The following is a 20,524-nucleotide window of genomic DNA, read 5'->3' as shown; positions in this document are numbered from 1 at the left end:
AAGGCATATACATCTTAGTTATTATAAGTTATAGGTAGATTCTGATAAGTTAATTCCAGTGAGCTATAGAAAGACTACTCCCATATAGCTCTATTCCCTTTGCTCACTTTTGTGCTATTATTATTATATATGCAACATCTAATAAGTTACAGTGACATAATTATTACTTTATATAATTTTATGTGACAGAAGATGAGAGGAATGGCAGTTGTATATATAGCTTTTGTTACATTAACTTTCATTTTTACCATTTCTGTTTCTCATTTATTCTAAATTCTACCTTTCCTCAGATATCAAACAGTATTAGCCACAAGGATGGGGACCAGGTTCTGTGTATAGTTGTTAGTTTGTGCATGACACAACTAAGTTACCATTCACATTGCAGATTTGTGTGTTTGAAAGTTTATTGGCAGATGGCCAAAAATGGACTTGTTCTAGTAATTTCAGTATATGAAGTTCAGTAAATTACAATTCTGTCCAATTAAACTTCCTGTGATGAAGTATTCTATATCTGCATCTTCCAACATAAGTCAGTTATCACATGTGACTATTGAGCACTTGAATTTTTAATTTTAATTTATATTTAGTTTTAGATAACCACAACTAAGGGCTCTCATATTGGACAGTCAAGTTATAGTCTCAGATGTCCCTCTTTCTTAATATTGTGATTAAATCTTGTAAAGTAGATGAAAAGAAAGAACCCCAAAATCAGTGATGATAGTTACATGTTATAAAACTCATGGACTGAGCCACGGGAATATTTTTTTAAAGAAGTTCTTATATCTCTATCAGCCATCTAAGAACCCAAATGCAGATAGACAAAGATTTGATACAAACATGCCTGTGTGGGGCATTGGCCAGGAGATGGGAAGTACACAGAGCACTTGGGGCACAGTGGGGGACCCCATGCTCTGCTCCTACATCTCACTGAATGCCATGCAAACAGCCAGTAAGGAGGAGAGGTTTATTTTTCTGCTTGTGGGAAATAAAGGAAAAGAAGAAATCTTCAAAGCTACAGTTAGAAACATTTAGCTTATGCAGACAGCAATTGAGTAAAAGGAATGAAACCCATTCTGCTCTCCATAGCAAATTTTTTTTCAGAGTGTACTTGTAAAAGTTTTTTTACAGACTCTTTCCTCATCGTCTTTGAAGTGAGGAGATAGAGGATCCTATTATCCTCACTTCTCAGCAAGGCATACCTTTCATTGTTTTCCATACATGTTTTTTCAGATATGTATTACTGAAAGCCAAGCTGCTTAGAGATAAGATATAAACAAAATGTCTCTGTGTGATAACAGATTTTTCTTTTTTATTTTTTTAAATTTTTTTTACAGAAATGTACCTATTTAACTTTGGGTCAGTATATGTTGAATGCCCATTATGGTTTTCCCTTCTCACATTGAGACATAACAGTAAAATTATACACTGTTATTTGTCTCAGATAATGTAGTAACTATATCCCAGCTGCTTTCAGACTTCAGAAATCCTGTTACCATTTCAATATAATGAAAGCCTGAATTGCAAAGCCTCTGATATTTAACATTTCATTTTCTCTGGGGCCATGTCAACAGCATAATCAGGAACAAAAAAAAATTATAGTGTTCATCCCCAAACCATCATGGGATTTAAAAAAAATACCTCTTAAGATTGATCTTAAAAATCATTTTCCCTCTGCAAGGGAAAACATGGTGCAAAGAGAAAAGTTAGGGCTTCCCTGGTGGCACAGTGGTTGAGAATCTGCCTGCCGATGCAGGGGACACGGGTTCGTGCCCCGATCCGGGAGGATACCACATACCGCAGAGAGGCTAGGCCCGTGAGCTATGGCCTCTGAGCCTGCGCGTCCGGAGCCTGTGCTCCACAACGGGAGAGGCCACAACAGTGAGAGGCCCGCGTACCACACACACACACACACAAAAAAAAAAGTTAGAAGTCACATTAGCTTAATATTGTGAATAAGAATAAAGCCTACACATCAGTTGAGTTTTATGCACAGGTGAATTAACGCTGCCTCATCCATTGGTCCCCAGGTCATAGATCTGTACTGGGGAATTGATGAAGATGAATGGGACAGCCCTGAGCTCCAGAAGACCCGCATGAAGCTGCTGGAGGACTGTTTGAAAACTTCTGCAGGTCCATGTTTTGTTGTGGGTATAAAAAAACTTAATGCTTTCTATTGTAGATGAATGTGAGAATTCTTGATTTGTGATTCTTAAGGGGCTTTTTAGAATGGGGGAAAAAAACCTTGCTTTTCTGTATTTATTTAAAACTCTTAAACTGTCTCTTTGCCCTCAATGTGTGAGGATAAAATCCTCCCCTTTCCATAAGAAGTACTGCAAATTAACAGTGAATAATTTGAAGTGGTAATCAAAGGGTTGACTTGGGGTTGACAACAATTTCCACAACAACTTGTGATCAGCAGTAAGGCTTACTGTGTTAGTCCTCCACTAATTTTCCTAATTTTCCTTGTATTTTATCATGTAGTATTCTATCCTAGTATCTGTTTCTCAACATTAGAATTTCTGGCATATTTTTTTAAATACTGTGGCAGAAACACTGTTAAAGTAAACCAAACATACGGTCTCAGATCCACCAATAGGAATTGATACCCTGTGGGAAAAAATTGTTTTTGCAGTGATTTTTAGCTGGAGATGTTCAACAGGAACATTATTATTAGTTTGTCATTATTTTCTAAAGAATATCCACTCCTCTGTGTAAACACAGTGGTGGTAAGAAGCAGGTCACTCTATGGCAGGTGATGTGCAAAATCACTGCCTCTATTTAGCTGAAGAGAAAGACTTTATCCTGAATCCAAACAGCTCCTACCAATTGATAGGGAAGTTGGCCCTTTCGACACAGGATGTTCCAAGGCTGACGGATGACTGTTAAAATTACTAGTGAAGAAAATGTCATATCTTATATTTAAATGCTAGGTTCAGTGTATCAATAAAAGTTTTTAATATTTATTTGCATGTCCATCTATATTCAACTCCACATAAGATATAAGGTACATAAAGTCTATAATATTCTTAGTATGTGGATAAATTATTCATTTATCAACCAACTACCTACTGAATGCTGTTCTGTGCCAGGGGCTGCTCTTAGTGCTGGGGCAAGTTGACCCATATGAAATGGTCATTGTTTTAGGCCAGTTTCTTATGATTTAAAAGGAGAGTGTGGGAGGGGAGGCCACAGCATGGGGTTTGCCATCTTGAAGTTGGCTGTAAAGATTTTACTTGCATTTTGACACGAGAAGCCGGAGTGCGTTGAGCAGAGGACTGAAGAGACCTGACTCATTTTAAAGCTTACAACTGCTGGTGGTCAGACGGAGGGCAGAGCATGAAGAAACCCATTAGAAAGCTAATGCAATATGCAAAACAAGCAGAATACATGGTTGGAGGCAGGTTGAAGAATGGACATCTAAAAACAGTGTCTTGTGGTCTAAACAGATTGCAGAAAGTTCTGAAAGCCATACAGATACACAAAGAGCTAGTAGTGGAAGAGGAATTAAGACTTTTTCCCTAGACAACAGAGGCTATAGCTTCCTCTCAGGTTTTGGGGTCACAGATCCCTGGGTCTGACTGACATTTCACAGCTGTGGGACACTGGAGGAACTTCTTTACTATTCTAAGTCTTGGCTTCCTTCTATAAAATGGAGATAATAGTTACTTGCCTCCTGGGGTCTTTCTGGGGATGAAATGAATTTACAGGACACTTATAGTATCTCACATATAGTAACCCACAAAAGTGTTACTCATTTGTTGTTGTAATCATTATTTCTCAAAACTGTCTATATTATGGGTGATGCACTCATTACAAACTTGTCATCAGGGCTTCCCTGGTGGCGCAGTGGTTGGGAGTCCGCCTGCCAATGCAGGGGATGCAGGTTCATGCCCCGGTCCGGGAAGATCCCACATGCCGCGGAGCGGCTGGGCCCGTGAGCCATGGCTGCTGAGCCTGCGCGTCCGGAGCCTGTGCTCCGCAACGGGAGAGGCCACAACAGTGAGAGGCCCGCGTACCGCAAAAACAAAAACAAAAAAAGTTGTCATCAAACTAGAGAATAAAAATCAGTCTGGCAGAGGTGCTGTAGGAGAGATTCAAACATTGGAAGACAAGTTAGACCGGATTCTATCATGCTTAGAAAGCCAGATTTAGGAAGCATAAAGAGCTATGTGTATGCCCTGGGGCATATCTATTGCTGTGATCTCCATAGCTTTATACTGATCCAGCCTCAGAAATTCAGGAATGAGAGAGACATTCTTCTTTTATCACCCTGTAGAGTGTTATACCCAAACTAAAATTAGTCATGGCCATTAATCCCTATAATTTGCTGGTAGAGGAATGAATAAAGACTTTCCAAGTTCACGCAGGCTCTGAGAGTAAAGGTTAACTGATAGAACATCAGTAACAACTTCACTGAGCTTAAACAAATCATTTATCCCTCCTTCTCTTCCCTGTTACACGTTGAAACTCAAGGCAACCACGAGAAAACCCTGTGGACAGAGTCAGGATTATTCACCCCAGTGATCCTAAATCACGGAAGGTTTATTTCACTGCTTATAGGAGAAAGCACGCCTCTCATGGCCTGTCCTGTTGTAACTATGGTAACAGCGGGCATATGTGTGTTGCTTCTGAGCTCCGGTTTCCTTGCCCACTGCTCCCTTGTGACATTTCTACAAGTCATGATGACCCCCTGGGCTGCAAAGCATGGCATATTACTTCCCCTAATGCTGAAGTGTTTGGCAAGAAAATTCACCATTGCTGAATGAAAAAAGTGTTTTTATAACTTCAAAGCCTTCACAGATATTAGCCCTTATGTTAGCTACAAATTCAGTACCAAACAAAGCTTTCATCTTAAGTACCCAGGAAACTTCATTTCCTAAAAGTTGTCCTTTGAGATATGGCCTGAGGTCCTAGAGACACGCAGGCTGTGCCTGCTAATCCCAGACAACTCTTTGTATGCATGCTTTTGGTCAAAAGGATAGAGTGATAGAGTAAGGTACCTGGACACGTGTCCAGTTTCACTCTCAGGATTAACTTGGGAGATGTATCACATGGAAATACATCATCTCTACTGAGGAAGAATAGCATTTGTAGACATGTGTTTAGAGGAAGCCTCAGACAGTGGGAAAAACAGAATTTTTAGTTCACAACTGGAGTTAGAGCCCTAGTTCTGACAAGGCAGCTCACTGACCTCACCACACTTTAATTCTCACATCCATAAAATGGGAAAAAATAACAGTAAACTAAATGTTGAAGAAATATCAAAGGTTTGTTGTGGAAACCAAATGCGATGATGTATGTGAGAGTTTTTTATAAACTACAAAGGGCTACACAACCATTAGTTATTATTAAATTGTGATTTGTTATTTTCAAATGAACATAAAATGTTTTTATTCATACTGGGCATTTATGAGACATTGGAAAATTTTCCCTTTGAGAATGTTGACGATAGCCTCAATGTAGAAAGTGTTAAGTCTTGATTCAGACAGTCAAATATTAAAGGGTTTTTGAGTTCATTCATTCATTCATTTATGGCTGCGTTGGGTCTTCGTGGCTGTGCGCGGGCTTTCTCTAGTTGCAGAGAGCAGGGGCTACTCTTATTGTGGTGCGCAGGCTTCTCATTGCAGTGGCTTCTCTTGTTGCAGAGCGTGGGCTCTAGGCATGCAGGCTTCAGTAGTTGTGGCACACGGGCTTAGTTGCTCCACGGCATGCGAGATCTTCCCGGACCAGGGCTTGAATCCTTATAACCTGCATTGGCAGGCAGATTCTTAACCACTGCGCCACCAGAGGAGCCCTGGGTTCATTCTTAACATTGTCAAATGTAGAGCATATATATTAATTTACTGCAATTTACTTAGTAAGACCTTAATCTGCTCCCAAGGAGGGTTTTTGACCAGGATTGCAGTAAACAGGGAGATAGCTCACAGTTGAGTCCAAACTCACTATCTGTTTCTCCTTTTAAGTGCAGAGAATTGCCTCAGCCTTCGCAAAGTGTGGAAACTTTAGCAGAATCTTTCCCCCACCAATTTGTCCTACCCACTTAGTTCATAAAAAATCCTTATGAAGGGGAGAAGAATATTGCCTGTTGGAGAGAGCAGATTCCATGTACATGCTACCTATCCTATCCCCATTTCTCTTCACAGTGTGCATTTATGGGGAGAGGGGAATTTTCTTCTTGTCATCCCTCCAGATTTGGAGTACCCCCAGAGCATTGCTTGGGGAGTTTGGGCATTGACTCTGGACCTTAAGCAAAGGCCCATCTCTTGGCAGAAATTGATAAAAGCAAGTGCTCTGCTGGCTTGAAGAACTGGAGTTTGAAAAGCTTAGGTAACTTTAGTGAAGCTGCCCCCAAATGTGTGGGTGCTCTGGGGTGGGGGGCAGACAGCATCTCATTACATTCCCTCAATCCACAGTTTGGATGATGTGAAGATTTACTGAGGAAAAGGTATCAGCAGCTTACTCTAAGCGAGCCAGGCCAGGCCCATGCATCCGGTAAAAAGAGTGCCAATTAGAGACAGGTAAGAGGAGATTCCATGACTTCACATTCAGAGTCAGGACAAAGAGAATGCTGTCTGTGGTATTGTTTTGTTCATTGCTCTGTCAGTTGCTAGGAGTCTCAAGAAGCCAAAGCCCATGTAGCATTCTCATTGGGGCTACCAGATTGCACAGATATAATATGTTGGCATTGGAGAGAGAAACAGCCAAAGCCAAAGGAATGGGACTATTGCCATCATAGATGCTGAAGCAGCTTCCCCACCTGGCCCCCAACAACACACACACTGCCATCAGTGGCACGGGACAGAGAAAGAACAGGACATGCTCTTGCCTGCAGGCGCTCTTAAAACCAGTATGCACAAAGGGAGAAGATGGAAGCCCAGAGGGCTAGATTTTTAAACGAGAAACATGAAAACTAAAGGAGTTAGACTGCAAAATCTATTATTCAGCAAGTTTAAGTTTGTCCACTAGCCAGAAGAGTAAATACAAAGCCACAGCTGTTACTGGTAAAAATTAAACCATTCCATATTTGTACATCACTGAGTGACAGTAGTGAACTAAACCTACAGGATACAGATCAGCTCATCACCTTCACAGTTAAATTATGCCCACTTGACGGTTCAAGTTTAGTTTCTTACTTTAAATAATTTTAAGAAAATCATTCTGTGAGAGTTCTTAAATCATTGAATTTGAAGAAAATTAGGGTTTTTATAAAAGTTTAGCTTTGAAAAATAGTTCATTTTATCCACATTTCAACTTATGTTTGACTTATCATTTTAGGTACACTAAATAAAATACACATGAAAAATTAAAACAAGTGCTTAGTTTGTACTTTAGCAACATGTACAGGTTTTTTTTATTTAGTTCTCAAATTTATAAGTACAGATTTACTAAAAATAGTACTAAAATCAGAACAGATTTAAACTAGAAAATCATCTAAATTAAAGAATCTATACATTTTTTAAAGTCCTTTTAAAAAAACATTTAAATAAAAATCTACAACCTCAGATTTTCTAGATATATTTTGCTTGCACAATCAAGAATTCTTTACATATAAAATTAAGCTTGTCCAGTTTAAATCAGCTAAGATAGGTTCCATTAATAAATTGGTTCCAATAACAAATCACTTGATCACCAAAAAAAGTTAGAATGGACAAACATTAAAAAATATTGTTTAAAAAAAAAGCTAGTTATCTCACTGGTAGCAGCCAAGAGAGCCATTCAGTTAATTGTTGCTAATATAGAAAATGTTTCCACAATAAATTTTTATTAATGCATAAGCTGTTTTCATAGTTTAACTACTTCACAGCTTATGTAAAACAGCACATTTTTTGTGGAAAAAGAATTATGGAGAAAAGAAAGTGAACTGGAGAGCAGTTAACCTCCTTATAACTTAATTGGTAAGAAAAATGTTCACTTAAAACTAGGACTGTAACAACCTAAAGAGCTAGTAGAGCTATGGAGACAAAAATGATTAAAATTTCCAGAGAGGAGTCCTTCCTTGGTGAGCTGGTTTTACAGACAGAGGCATCCCAAAAGCACCAGCAGTGGTCATCATGAGACATTTGCTGGGCATTGGGCGACACGGATGATAGAGAGCTGGGATGAAAAAGCAGAGTAAGTTCTTCCACAGTCTTTTGGTATTTAGGAGACAAAGTCCACTAGAACCTAAGAGGAGTATTCAAAATTCTTGCCATTGAAACATTTTAGTGCAAAGCAAACTGAATCAAACTATAATAACCTAGTTGCACCCAGTTCAAATATTGAATGGACTGACATGATTAGCTTCTGAGTCTAACATAGGAAAATGAACCACTAAATAAAAACTCTTTTAAATAAAATGCCCAGAATACAATGAAAATTATAAGACATGCAAAGAATCAAGAAAATATGATTAATAAAAGAGAAAAAGTAAACAATAGAAGTCAACCCCCCAGATGAACAAGATGATGGAATGGGCAATCAAAAACTGTTAAAAAAATATGACAATGAAAATAAAAGGTTAAAGCAGAAACTAACACACCATTGTAAAGCAATTATACTCCAATAAAGATGTTTAAAAAAAGAAAAGGTAAAGGAATGAGAAGATAATTTCCACAAATGAAATATATTAAAAAAATTGATTTTAGAACTAAAAGACAGAAGATCTAAAATTAAAAACTCATTTGATATACATGTGGAATCTGAAAAAATTGGTGTAGAAGATCTTATTTACAAAGCAAAAATAGAGACACAGACTTAGAGAACAAATGTATGGATGCCAAGGGGGAAAAGGGGTTACACCTCCCTTTGCTTCAGATGAAACTAGAGCTTCATCACATCATGAAAAATGATCAGTTATGACCTTAAATCATCAGAAAAGAATAAATGATTTTGAGTTCTCTATTGAGAAAGATTTGCATCAAAATAGTTAAAGTCTAGCAAACTTGAGTTCTTCAGAATAACTCATTAAATCCCAGATCTCTAGATAGTGGAGGTGAAACTCTCTGCTCCTTTCACAAAATTCTCTAGTGTGTAGACATGAAGATCAAACGTATGGATACCAAGGGGGAAAGTGGGGGTGGGTAGGATGAATTGAGAGACTGGGAACACTATTGATACTATGTATAAAATAGATAACTAATGAGAACCTACTGTATTGCACAGGGAACTCTACTCAATGCTCTGTGGTGACCTAAATGGGAAGGAAATCCAAAATAAGAGGGGATGTATGTATATGTATAGCTGATTCACTTTGCTGTACAGTAGAAACTAACACAACAGTGTAAAGCAACCAAACTCCAATAAAATTTTTTTTAAAAACTCATTTGATGGGCTTAATAGGAGACTGAACATAAGACTGGATTAGAGAACTCAAAGAGAAGTCAGTAGAAAATATCCAAACTGAAGCACAGATTTTAAAAAATAGGAAAAACAGAATGGAGCAGAAGAGACATGTGAACCACAGTCAGTCTCTCATAAGTGTAACTGGAGTCCCAGAAAGAGATAGAAAAAGAGGATGGGAAAAGAAGTAACAAGTGAGAATTTTCCAAAACTGTTTAAAGACATCAAACCACACAGATTCAAAAAGCTCAGTAAACTGTGAGCAAGAAAATTGCATCTGAGTACATTAAACTGCTGAAAAAAAATAGAGAAAAATTAAAATCCATCAAAAGGAAAAAAATCATTACCTACAGAAAACCCAAACTTTCAGCTGATTTTTAATAGAGAAGCTCTGGAAATCAAAAGACAATGGAGGGCTTTCCTGGTGGCGCAGTGGCTGAGAATCCGCCTGCCGACGCAGAGGACACGGGTTCGTGCCCCGGTCCGCGAAGATCCCACATGCCGCGGAGCAGCTGGGCCCGTGAGTCATGGCCACTGAGCCTGCGCATCCGGAGCCTGTGCTCCACAATGGGAGAGGCCACAACAGTGAGAGGCCCGCCTAGCACCAAAAAAAAAAAAAAAAAGACAATGGAAAGTCCCAAAGATTGGAAACAAGATGGCGGAGTAAAAGGAGCTCCTCTCATGAGCACACCAAAATCACAACTAACTGCTGAAGAACTATCAATAAAAGAAAAACTGGAATCTACCAAAAAAGATATTCTACATCCAAAGACATGAAGAAACCATGACCTGGTAGGAGGGGCGCACTTGTGTTATAATCAAGTCCTGTACCACCCTGCGGGGGCAACCCACAAACTGGAGAATAATTACATCACACAAGTTTTCACACAGGAGTGAGAACTCCAAGGCCCAGGCCAGGCTCCCAAGCCTAGGGGATCTGGCATTGTGAAGAGGAGACTCCAGAGCATTTGGCTTTGAAGGCTATCAGGGCTTGATTGCAGGAGCTCCACAGGACTGGGGGAAACAGAGACTCCACTCTTGGAGGGTGCACACAAGGTCTCACACACATTGGGACCCAGGACAAAAGCAGTAACTCTGTAGAAGCCTGGGCCAGACCTACCTGCTGGTCTTGAAGAGTCTCCTGGGGAGGTGGGGTGTGGCTATGGCTCTCTCTGGGGTCATAAAAGCTGGTGACAGACACAGCGGGGACCTACGTGAACTCTGGCTAGAGGAAGACATTTTGGGTAGTTGGCACTGAGACCTGGCCCCACTCAACAGCCTGTAAGCTCCAGTGCTGGGACGCCTCAAGCCACAACAACAAACAGGGCAGGAACACAGCCCCACCCATCAGCAGACAGACTGCCTAAAGACTTTCTGAGCCCACAGCCACCTCTTGACATGCCCCCTGACACAGCCTTATTCACCAGAGTGCCAAGACCCAGTGCCACCCACCAGTGGGTAGGCATCACCACCCCTGCCCCTGGCCAGGAAGCCTTCACAAGCCTCTAGACCAGCCTCATCCACCAGGGGCAGACACCAGAAGCAAGAAAACTACAGTCCTGCAGAACTGAGTCCACAAACACAGGTCAGAACCTACCTGAGTCTCTGGCCCTAGGGTGACAAGAGAGGAGTGTACTGCTGGGACACATACAACATCCCCTATAGAGGGTCACTTCTCCAAGGTTGAGAAACATAACTAAGCTACTACATACATAAAGATACAAATAGAAATTTAAACAAAGTGGCATGGCAAAGGAATATGTTCCAGACGAAAGAATAAGATAAAACCCCAGAAGAACAACTAAGTGAAGTGGAGATAGACAATCTACCTGAGAAAGAGTTCAGAGTAGGGATCATAAAGATGATCCAAGAACTCAGGAAAAGAATGGATGCATGGAGTAAGAAGTTACAAAAGTTTTTAGCAAAGAGTTAGAAAATATAAATAACCAACAAACTTAAAGAATACAGTAACTGAAATGAAAAATACACTAGGGAGAATCAATAGCAGAATAAATGAGGCAGAAGAACGAATCAGTGAGCTGGAAGACAAAGTGGTGGAAATCACTGCCATGGAACAGGGTAAAGAAAAAAGAATGAAAAGAAATGAAGACAATTTAAGAGGCCTCTGAGACAACATCAGATGCACCAACATTCTCATTATAGGGGTCCCAGGAGAGAAGAGAAAGGGCCTGAGAAAATATTTGAAGAGATTATAGCTGAAAAATTCCTTAACATGGGAAAGGAAACAGTCACCCAAGTCCAGGAACACAGAGTCACATACAGGATTAACCCAGAAGGAGCACACTGAGACACATAGTAATGAAACTGACAAAAACTAAAGACAGAAAATATTAAAAGCAACAAGGGAAAAGCAACAAATAATATACAAGGGAATCTCCATAAGACTATCAGCTGATTTTTCAGCAGAAGCTCTGCAGGTGAAAGGGAGTGGCATTATATATTTAAAGTGATGAAAGGGAAAAACCTACAACCAAGAATACTCTACCCAGCAAGGCTGTGTTTCAGATTTGACAGAGAAATCCAAAGCTTTACAGACACACCAAAGGTGAAAGAATTCACCAAACCAGCTTTACAACAAATGCTAAAGGAACTTCTCTAAGTGGAAAAGAAAAGGCCACAACTGGAAAGAGGAAAATTATGAGGATGGGAAAGCTCACCAGTAAAGGCAAACATACAGTAAAGGTAGGAAACCATCCACATACAAATTTGATATCAAAACTAGTAATCATGAGAGGAGGAGAGTACAAATGCAGGATATTTAAAATGCATTTGAAATTAAGAGATCAGCAACTTAAAACAATCATGTATACATATAGACTGCTATATCAAAACCTCATGGTAGGGCTTCCCTGGTGGCGCAGTGGTTGAGAATCCGCCTGCCGATGCAGGAGACATGGGTTCGTGCCCTGGTCCGGGAAGATCCCACATGCCGCGGAGCAACTAAGCCCGTGAGCCATGGCCGCTAGGCCTGCGCGTCCGGAGCCTGTGCTCCGCAATGGGAGAGGCCACAACAGTGAGAGGCCCGCATACCACAAAAAAAAAAAAAAAAAACCTCATGGTAACCACAAATGAAAACTCTATAATAGATATAAACACAAAAACAGAAAAAAGAATCCAAACAACACTAAAGATAATCATCAAATTACAAGAGAAGAGAACGTAAGAGGAAAGGAAGAAAAAAGACCTACAAAAAACAAAGCCAAAACAAGTAACAAAATGGCAAAAAGAACATACATATCAATAATTACCTTAAATGTAAATGAATTAAATGCTCCAACCAAAAGACAGACTGGCTGAATGGGTACAAAAACAAGACCCATATATATGCCGTCTATAAGAGACCCACTTCAGATCTAGAGATGCATACAGACTGAAAGTGAGGAAATGGAAAAAAGGTATTCCATGCAAATGGAAATCAAAAGCAACCTGGAGTAGCAAGACTGGTATCAGACAAAATAAACTTTAAAGTACTGTTTCAAGAGACAAAGAAGGACACTACATAATGATCAAGGGATCAATTCAAGAAGAGGATATAACAATTATAAATTTATATGCACCCAACACAGGAGCAACTCAATATATAAGACATACGCGAATGGACATAAAAGGAGAAACTGACAGTAAAACAATAATAGTGGGGGATTTTAACACCCTACTTATATCAATGGACAGAATATCCAGACAGAAAATCAATAAGGAAACAAAGGGCTTAAATGACACATCAGACCATATGGACTTAATTGATATTTATAAAATGTTCCATCTGAAAGCAGTAGAATACACATTCTTTTCAAGTGCACATGGAACATTTTCCAGAATAGATCACATGCTGGACCACAAAGCAAGTCTCGGTAAATTTAAGAAAACTGAAATCATATCAAGCATCTTTCTCAACACTATGAGGTTAGAAATCAACTACAAGAAAAAATACTGTAAAAAACACAAACACATGGATGCTGAACAATATGCTACTAATCAACCAATGTATCACGTAAGAAATCAAAAAATACCTAGAGACAAATGAAAATGAAAACACAATGATCCAAAACCTATGGGATGCAGCAAAAGAAGTTCTAAAAGGGAAGTTTATAGAGATACAGGCTTACCTCAGGAAATGAGAAAAATCTCAAGCAACCTAACCCTACACCTAAGGCAACTAGAGAAAGAAGAACAAACAAAATTCAAAGTTAGTAGACGGAATGAAATCATAAAGATCAGAGCAGAAATAAATGAAGTAGAGCATAAGAAAACAATTAAAAAGATCAATGGAACTAAAAGCTAGTTCTTTAAACAGATAAACAAAATTGATAGAACTTTAGCCAGACTCATTAAGAAAAAAAAGAGCATTCAAATCAATAAAATTAGAAATGGAAAAGGAGATGTTACAACTGACACCTCAGAAACACAAAGGACCATAAAAGACTACTTCAGGCAACCATATGCCAATAAAATTGACAACATAGAGGAAATGGACAAATTCCTGGAAAAGTACAACCTTCCAAGACTGAACCAGGAAGAAACAGAAAATATGAACAGACCAACTACAAAAACTGAAATTAAATCAGTGATTTAAAAATTCCCAACAAACAAAAGTCCAGGACCTGACGGCTTCACAGGCAAATTCTATCAAACATTTAGAGAAGAGCTAACACCTATCCTTCTCAAACTCTTCCAAGAAACTGAAGAGGAAGGAACACTCCCAAGCTCATTCTACAAGTCCACCATCACCCTAATACCAAAATCAGACAAAGATATCACAAAAAAAAGAAAATTACAGGCCAATATCACTGATGAACATAGACACAAAAATCCTCAACAAAATACTAGCAAACCAATCCATCAATACATTAAAAGGATCATACGCCATGAACAAGTGGGATTTATCCCAGGGATGCAAGGATTTGTCTGCAAATCAATTGGTCTGATACACCACATTAACAAATTGAAGAATAAAAAGCATATAATCATCTCAATAGATGCAGAAAAAAAGCTTTTGATAAAATTCAACATACATTTCTGATAAAAACACTCAGTAAAGTGGGCATAGAGGGAAACTATCTCAACATAATAAAGGCCGTATATGACAAACCCACAGATAACATCATACTCAACAGTGAAAAGCTGAAAGTATTTCCTCTAAGATCAGGAGCAAGACAAGGATGCCACTATCATTCAACATAGTTTTGGAAGTCCTAGCCACAGCAATCAGAGAAGAAAAAGAAATAAAAGTAAACTATATTGGAAAAGAAGAAGTAAAACTGTCACTGATTGCAAATGACATGATACTATACTTAGAAAATCCTAAAGATGCTACCAGAAAACTATTAGAGCTCATCAATGAATTCAGTAAAGTTTCAGGATACAAAATTAATACACAGATATCTGTTGCATTTCTATTCACTAAATAATGAAACATCAGAAAGAGAAATTAAGGAAACAGTCCCATTTACAATCACATGAAAAAGAATAAAATACCTAGGAATAAACCTACCTAGGAGGCAAAAGACCTGTACTCCAAAACTATAAGACACTGATGAAAGAAATTGAAGATGACACAGATGGAAAGATATACCATGTTCTTGAATTGGAAGAATCCATATTGTCAAAAAGACTGTACTACCCAAGGCAATCTACAGATTCAATGCAATTCCTGTCAGATTACCAGTGGCATTTTTCACAGAACTAGAACAAAATATTTTTAAATTTGTATGGAAACACAAAAGACTATGAATAGCCAAAGCAATCTTGAGAAAGAAAAATGGAGCTGGAGGAATCAGGCTCCCTGACTTTATACTACAAAGCTGTAGTCATTAAAATAGTATGGTACTGGCACAAAAAAAGAAATATAGATCAACAGACATGGTAGAATGCCCAGAAATAAAGCCACACACCTATGGTCAACTGATCTGTGACAAAGGAAGCAAGAATATACAATGGAGAAAAGAGAGCCTCTTCTGTAAATTGCACTGGGAAAACTGGACAGCTACATGTAAAAGAATGAAATTAGAACACTCCCTAACACCATACACAAAAATAAACTCAAGATGGAATAAAGACCTAAATGTAAGACCAAATATTATAAAACTCCTAGAGGAAAACATAGGCAGAACACTCTTTCATATAAATTACACCAAAATCTTTTTGGATCCATCTCCTAGGGTAATGGAAATAAAAGCAAAAATAAACAAATGGGACCTAATAAAACTTAAAAGTTTTTACACAGCAAAAGAAACCATAAATGAAAAGACAACCTATGGAATAGGAGAAAATATTTGCAAATGATATGACTGACAAGGGATTAATTTCCAAAATATACAAACAGCTCATACAGCTCAATATCAAAAAAAAAAAAACTAATCAAAAAAATGGGCAGATCTAAATAGACATTTCTCCAAAGACATACAAATGGCCAAAAGGCACATGAAAATATGCTCATTGTCACTAATTATTAGGGAAATGCAAATCAAAACTGTAATGAGGTACCACCTCACACCAGTCTGGATGGCCATTATCAAAAAGTCTACAAATCATAAATGCTAGAGAGGGTGTGGAAGCAAAAGGACCCCTCCTACACTGTTGGTGGGAATGTAAATTGGTACAACCACTACAGAGAACAGTATGGAGTTTCCTTAAAAAACTAAAATTAGAGCTACCATATGATCCTGCAATCCCACTCCTGGGCATATACCCGGAGAATACCATAGTTAGAAAAGATACATGCACCCCAATGTTCACTGCAGCACTATGTATAATAGCCAAGACATGGAAGCAACTTAAGTGTCCATCAACAGATAGATGAATGAATAAAGAAGATGTGGTACATGTTTACAATGGAATATTACTCAGCCATAAAGAACAATGCCATTTACAGAAACATGGATGGACCTAGAGATTGTCATACTTAGTGAAGTCAGACAGAGAAAGACAAATATCATATGATATTACTTATATGTGGAATCTAAAAAAATGGTACCACTATTGATGAGGAAGACAGAATCTAGCAGAAAAGAACTTCTACAAATAAAGATATGAAGAAGGAACCGCAATGAGATGGGTATGTGCAGTATAGTGAAGACCCATACCTCAGGTTGGGCAACCCACAAACAAGAGGTTAATTACAATTGCAGAGGTTCTCCCAAAGAAGCAATGGGTCTGAGCCCCACATTGGCTCCCCATCCTGGGGGTCCTGCACCAGAAGATAAGCCCCTAGAACAATTGGCTTTGAAGGACAGTGGGGCTTACTTTTGGGAGACCTAGAGGGCTGTGGGAAATCGAGACTCCACTCTTAAAGGTTGTATACAAAAGCTCACATGCTCCAGGACCTGGGCAAAAGCAGTAATTTGAAAAAAGCCTGGGTCAGACCCACCTGCTGATCTTGCAGAGTCTCCCAGAGAGGAGGAGGCAACTGAAGCTCACCCTGGGGACACAAACACTGGCAGCAGCCATTATTAGGAGCTCATTCTACTACATGTTCACTGGTGCTGGCAAGTGCCATTTTGTAATCCTCCCTCTAGCTTATTAGCTTCAGGCTCAACCCCACCATGCAGCCTGTAGGCATTGGAACTAGGATGTCTCAGGCCAAACAACTAGCTAGGTGGGGATACAGACCAGCAGGCAGGCTGCCTTAAAAATGCCTGAACCCACAGCTGCACTGTGACACAGGTACTCCACCAGAGGACCCAGCCAAATGCAGCAGTGTGCATGCACTAGCCCTGGGACCAGCCTCACACACCACTGGGCAGGTACCAACCCTAGGAACACCTGGGATCTGACACTGCCCACCAGCCCCAGGACCACTGCAGCGAGCCGTGGCAGAACCCAGCCCACTCACTAGGAGACCAGCTCAAGAACCCTCAGGGCCTTGCAGGCAGAGATCCCAAGAACAGACTCTGCCCAGTGAGCCAGCACTAGCTCTGGAACACCCTGGTCCTCAGACCCCCCACACAATCAGTCCAAACCAGCTCTGGGACCTCTGGGACCCCTGGGCCCTGCAGCCAGAGACCCCAGGATCCAACTCTGCCTGCTAGTGGGCTGTCACTAGCCCCAAGTCCCAACTTCAACCACCAGTGGGCAGGCAATAATAGCCCTGGGATTCCCTGGATCCCAACCCCGCCCACCAGTGGCTAGTCACCATCACTAGGACCACCACAGCCTGCCCTGTCAAGACCCAACCAACATACCAGCAAGCTGGCACTATACCAGGGAACCCCACGTCCCTGGCTCTGACCACAACTCCAGCTCTGAGACACCTTGGGCCCTTCAGTAAGTGTCCTCAGGATCCAGCCCCACCTACCACAGGGATGACACCAGCTTCAGGAACCCCAGGGCCCTGCAACCAGAGACGCTGGTACACAGCTCCACCAACCAGTGAGCCAGCAATGGGAACCCCCAGCCCAGTCCCTGGCCCTGCCCTTGGGAAGCCCAGCACCAGCTCTGAGTTACCATGGACTCCTCACAGCTAACCACCCTGGGATCAAGTAACACCAGCAGACCAGCACAATCTTTGAGACACCCTGAAACCTTTAGCCAGATGTGTCAGGAACCAGCCCCACCTACAAACAGGCCAACAGTAGATCTGGGAACCCCTACCCTGTAACCACTCATCCCCAAACCTGACTCTGCCCACCAGTGAGTCACCACTAGCCCAGGGACCCCACCCCCAGGATTCCACAGACAGCTGTCTCATGACCCAGTCCTGCCAACCAGTGACTGGCAGCCTCTGAACAAGGCAGGGCCTGGCAGTCAACCAGACCAGAGGCCAGCCACAACTACCAGTCCTCCCCACAGTAGTCAGTCTGCCACAACAGAAGGACCCATACAGCCCACATAGAGGTACCCCTAGACCTTATAGCTCTGGTGACCAGAGAGGCATGTGCTGCTAGGAAGCATAGAATGTCTCCTACAAATGGCCACTTTTCCCAGGTCAGGAAATATGACCAACCTACCAGATACATATAACTTCAGACGGCAAATTAGGCAAAACAAGAGGACAGAGTAACATGTTCCAAATGAAGGAACAGGATAAAACCTCAGAAGAAAAACTAAGTGAAATGGAGATAGGCAATCTACTAAATAAAGAGTTCAAGGTAATGATTGTAAAGATGATCAAAGAACTCAAGAGAAGAATAGATGAACAGAGTGAGTAGTTAGATGTTTTTAACAGAATTAGAAAACATAAAGAAGAACCAAACAGATGAAGAATACAATAACTGAAATCAAAAATACATTAGAAGGGATCAACAGTAGATTAAATGATACAGAGGAATGGGTCAGTGAGCCTAAAGATAGATTAATGGAAATCACTGAACAGAAAAAAGAATGAAAAGAAATGCAGACAGGTTAAGAGACCTCTAGGACAACACTGATTGTACTAACATTTGCATTATGGGGTCCCCAGAGGAGAAGTGAGAGAGAAAGGGGCAGAGAATGTATTTGAAGACATAATAGCTGAAAATTTCCCTGACTTGGGAAAGGAAACAAATATCCAGGTCCAGGAGTAACAGAGAGTCCCAGACAGGACCAACCCAAAGGGGACAATCCAAGACACATTGTAATTAAAATGGCAAAAATTAAAGATAAAGAAGATATATTAAAAGCCACAAGGGAAAAGCAACAACTTACATACACGAGAACTCCCATAAGGCTATCAGCTGACCTTTCAGCAGAAACTGCAGGCCAGAAACTCTACAACCAAGAATACTCTACCCAGCAAGGCTCTCATTCAGGTTTGTTGGAGAGATCAAAAGTTTCACAGACAAGCAAAAGCTAAGAGTTCAGCACCCAAACCAACTTGACAAGAAATGTTAAAGGGATTTCTCTAAGTGAAAAAGAAAAGGCCTTAACTAGAGACTTGAAAATTACAAAAGGAAAAATCTCATTGGTAAAGGCAAATAAACAGTAAAAGTAGTAGTAAATCAACCATGAGCAAAGCTAATAGGAAGGTTAAAAGAAAAAAGTAGTAAAATCATTTTTCCCACAATAAGCAGTTAAGGCTACACACACCAAAAGAAAGATTCAAAATAATGATGTCAAAAACAGTAATTGGGCTTCTCTGGTGGCTCAGTGGTTGCGAGTCCAGCTGCCAATGCAGGGGACGTGGGTTCGTGCCCCGGTCCGGGAAGATCCCACATGCCACAGAGTGGCTGGGCCCGTGAGCCCTGGCCGCTGAGCCTGTGCATCCGGAGCCTGTGCTCCATCCACAACAGGAGAGGCCACAACAGTGGGAGGCCCACGTACCACAAAAAAAAAAAAAAAAAAAAACAGTAATCATGGGGGAAGAGGAGTAAAAATGCAGGGTTGTTAAAATGCATTGGAAGGGGAGCTTCCCTGGTGGCACAATGGTTGAGAGTCCGCCTGCCGATGCAGGGGACACGGGTTCATGCCCCGGTCCGGGAATATCCCACGTGCCGAAGAGTGGCTGGGCCCGTGAGCCATGGCTGCTGAGCCTGCGCGTCTGGAGCCTGTGCTCCGCAACAGGAGGGGCCACAACAGTGAGAAGCCCGCATACCACAAAAAAAAAAAATGAATTGGAGGTAACTAATAAGGACCTACTGTACAGCACAGGGAACTCTTCTCAATACTCTGTCCTGACCTATATGAGAAAATAATCTAAAAAATAGTGGATATATGTATAACTGATTCACTTTGCTGTACAGCAGAAACTAACACATTTTAAATCAACTACAATAAAAACTTTTTTTAAAAAGAACAAAAAGTGCTTGGAAAGTAAGAAATCAGCAACTTAAAATTATGTATGTGTATATATATATATGATATATATTGCTATATATTATCATGGTAACCACAAAACAAAAATCTCTAATAGATACACACACAAAAAAAGAGAAAGGAATCTAAACATAATACTAAAGATAGTCATCAAATCACAAGGGAAGAGAGCAAAACAAGAGGAAAGGAACAAAAAAAGAACTACAAGACAACCCCAAAGCAATTAACAAAATGGTAATAAGTACATACCTATCAATAATTACTTTAAATGTAAATGGACTAATGCTCCAATCAAAGAGAGTGGCTTAATGGATATAAAAAGAAGACCCACATATATACTATCTACAAGAGACTCACTTCAGATTTAAAAACACACAGACTGAAAGTGAGGAAAAAGGTATTCCATAGAAATAGACAAAGAAGGACATAACATAATGATCAAGGGATCAATCTGAGA

The 20,524-nt window shown here is 40.2% G+C and overlaps 1 protein-coding gene across 2 annotated transcripts in view; it reads left to right on the top strand.

Annotated features, from left to right (window-relative positions):
• NWD2 (NACHT and WD repeat domain containing 2) overlaps nucleotides 1–20,524 on the top strand; it is a 210,695-nt gene that overhangs the window by 115,941 nt on the left and 74,230 nt on the right. The window contains exon 3 of one of the 2 annotated variants that reach the window (XM_059067598.2): nucleotides 2,028–2,144. In XM_059067598.2, coding sequence (XP_058923581.1) covers nucleotides 2,028–2,144 — 117 coding nt within the window. Of the gene's footprint in view, nucleotides 1–2,027; nucleotides 2,149–20,524 lie in introns of those variants that run through there. The other variant, XM_067036310.1, reaches the window with a different exon arrangement.

Source organism: Kogia breviceps, chromosome 6 (assembly GCF_026419965.1).
Source record: "Kogia breviceps isolate mKogBre1 chromosome 6, mKogBre1 haplotype 1, whole genome shotgun sequence".
Classification (NCBI taxonomy): Eukaryota; Metazoa; Chordata; class Mammalia; order Artiodactyla; family Physeteridae; genus Kogia; species Kogia breviceps.
Note: the sequence above shows the minus strand (reverse complement) of the source record. Positions and strands in the feature narration are given on the sequence as shown.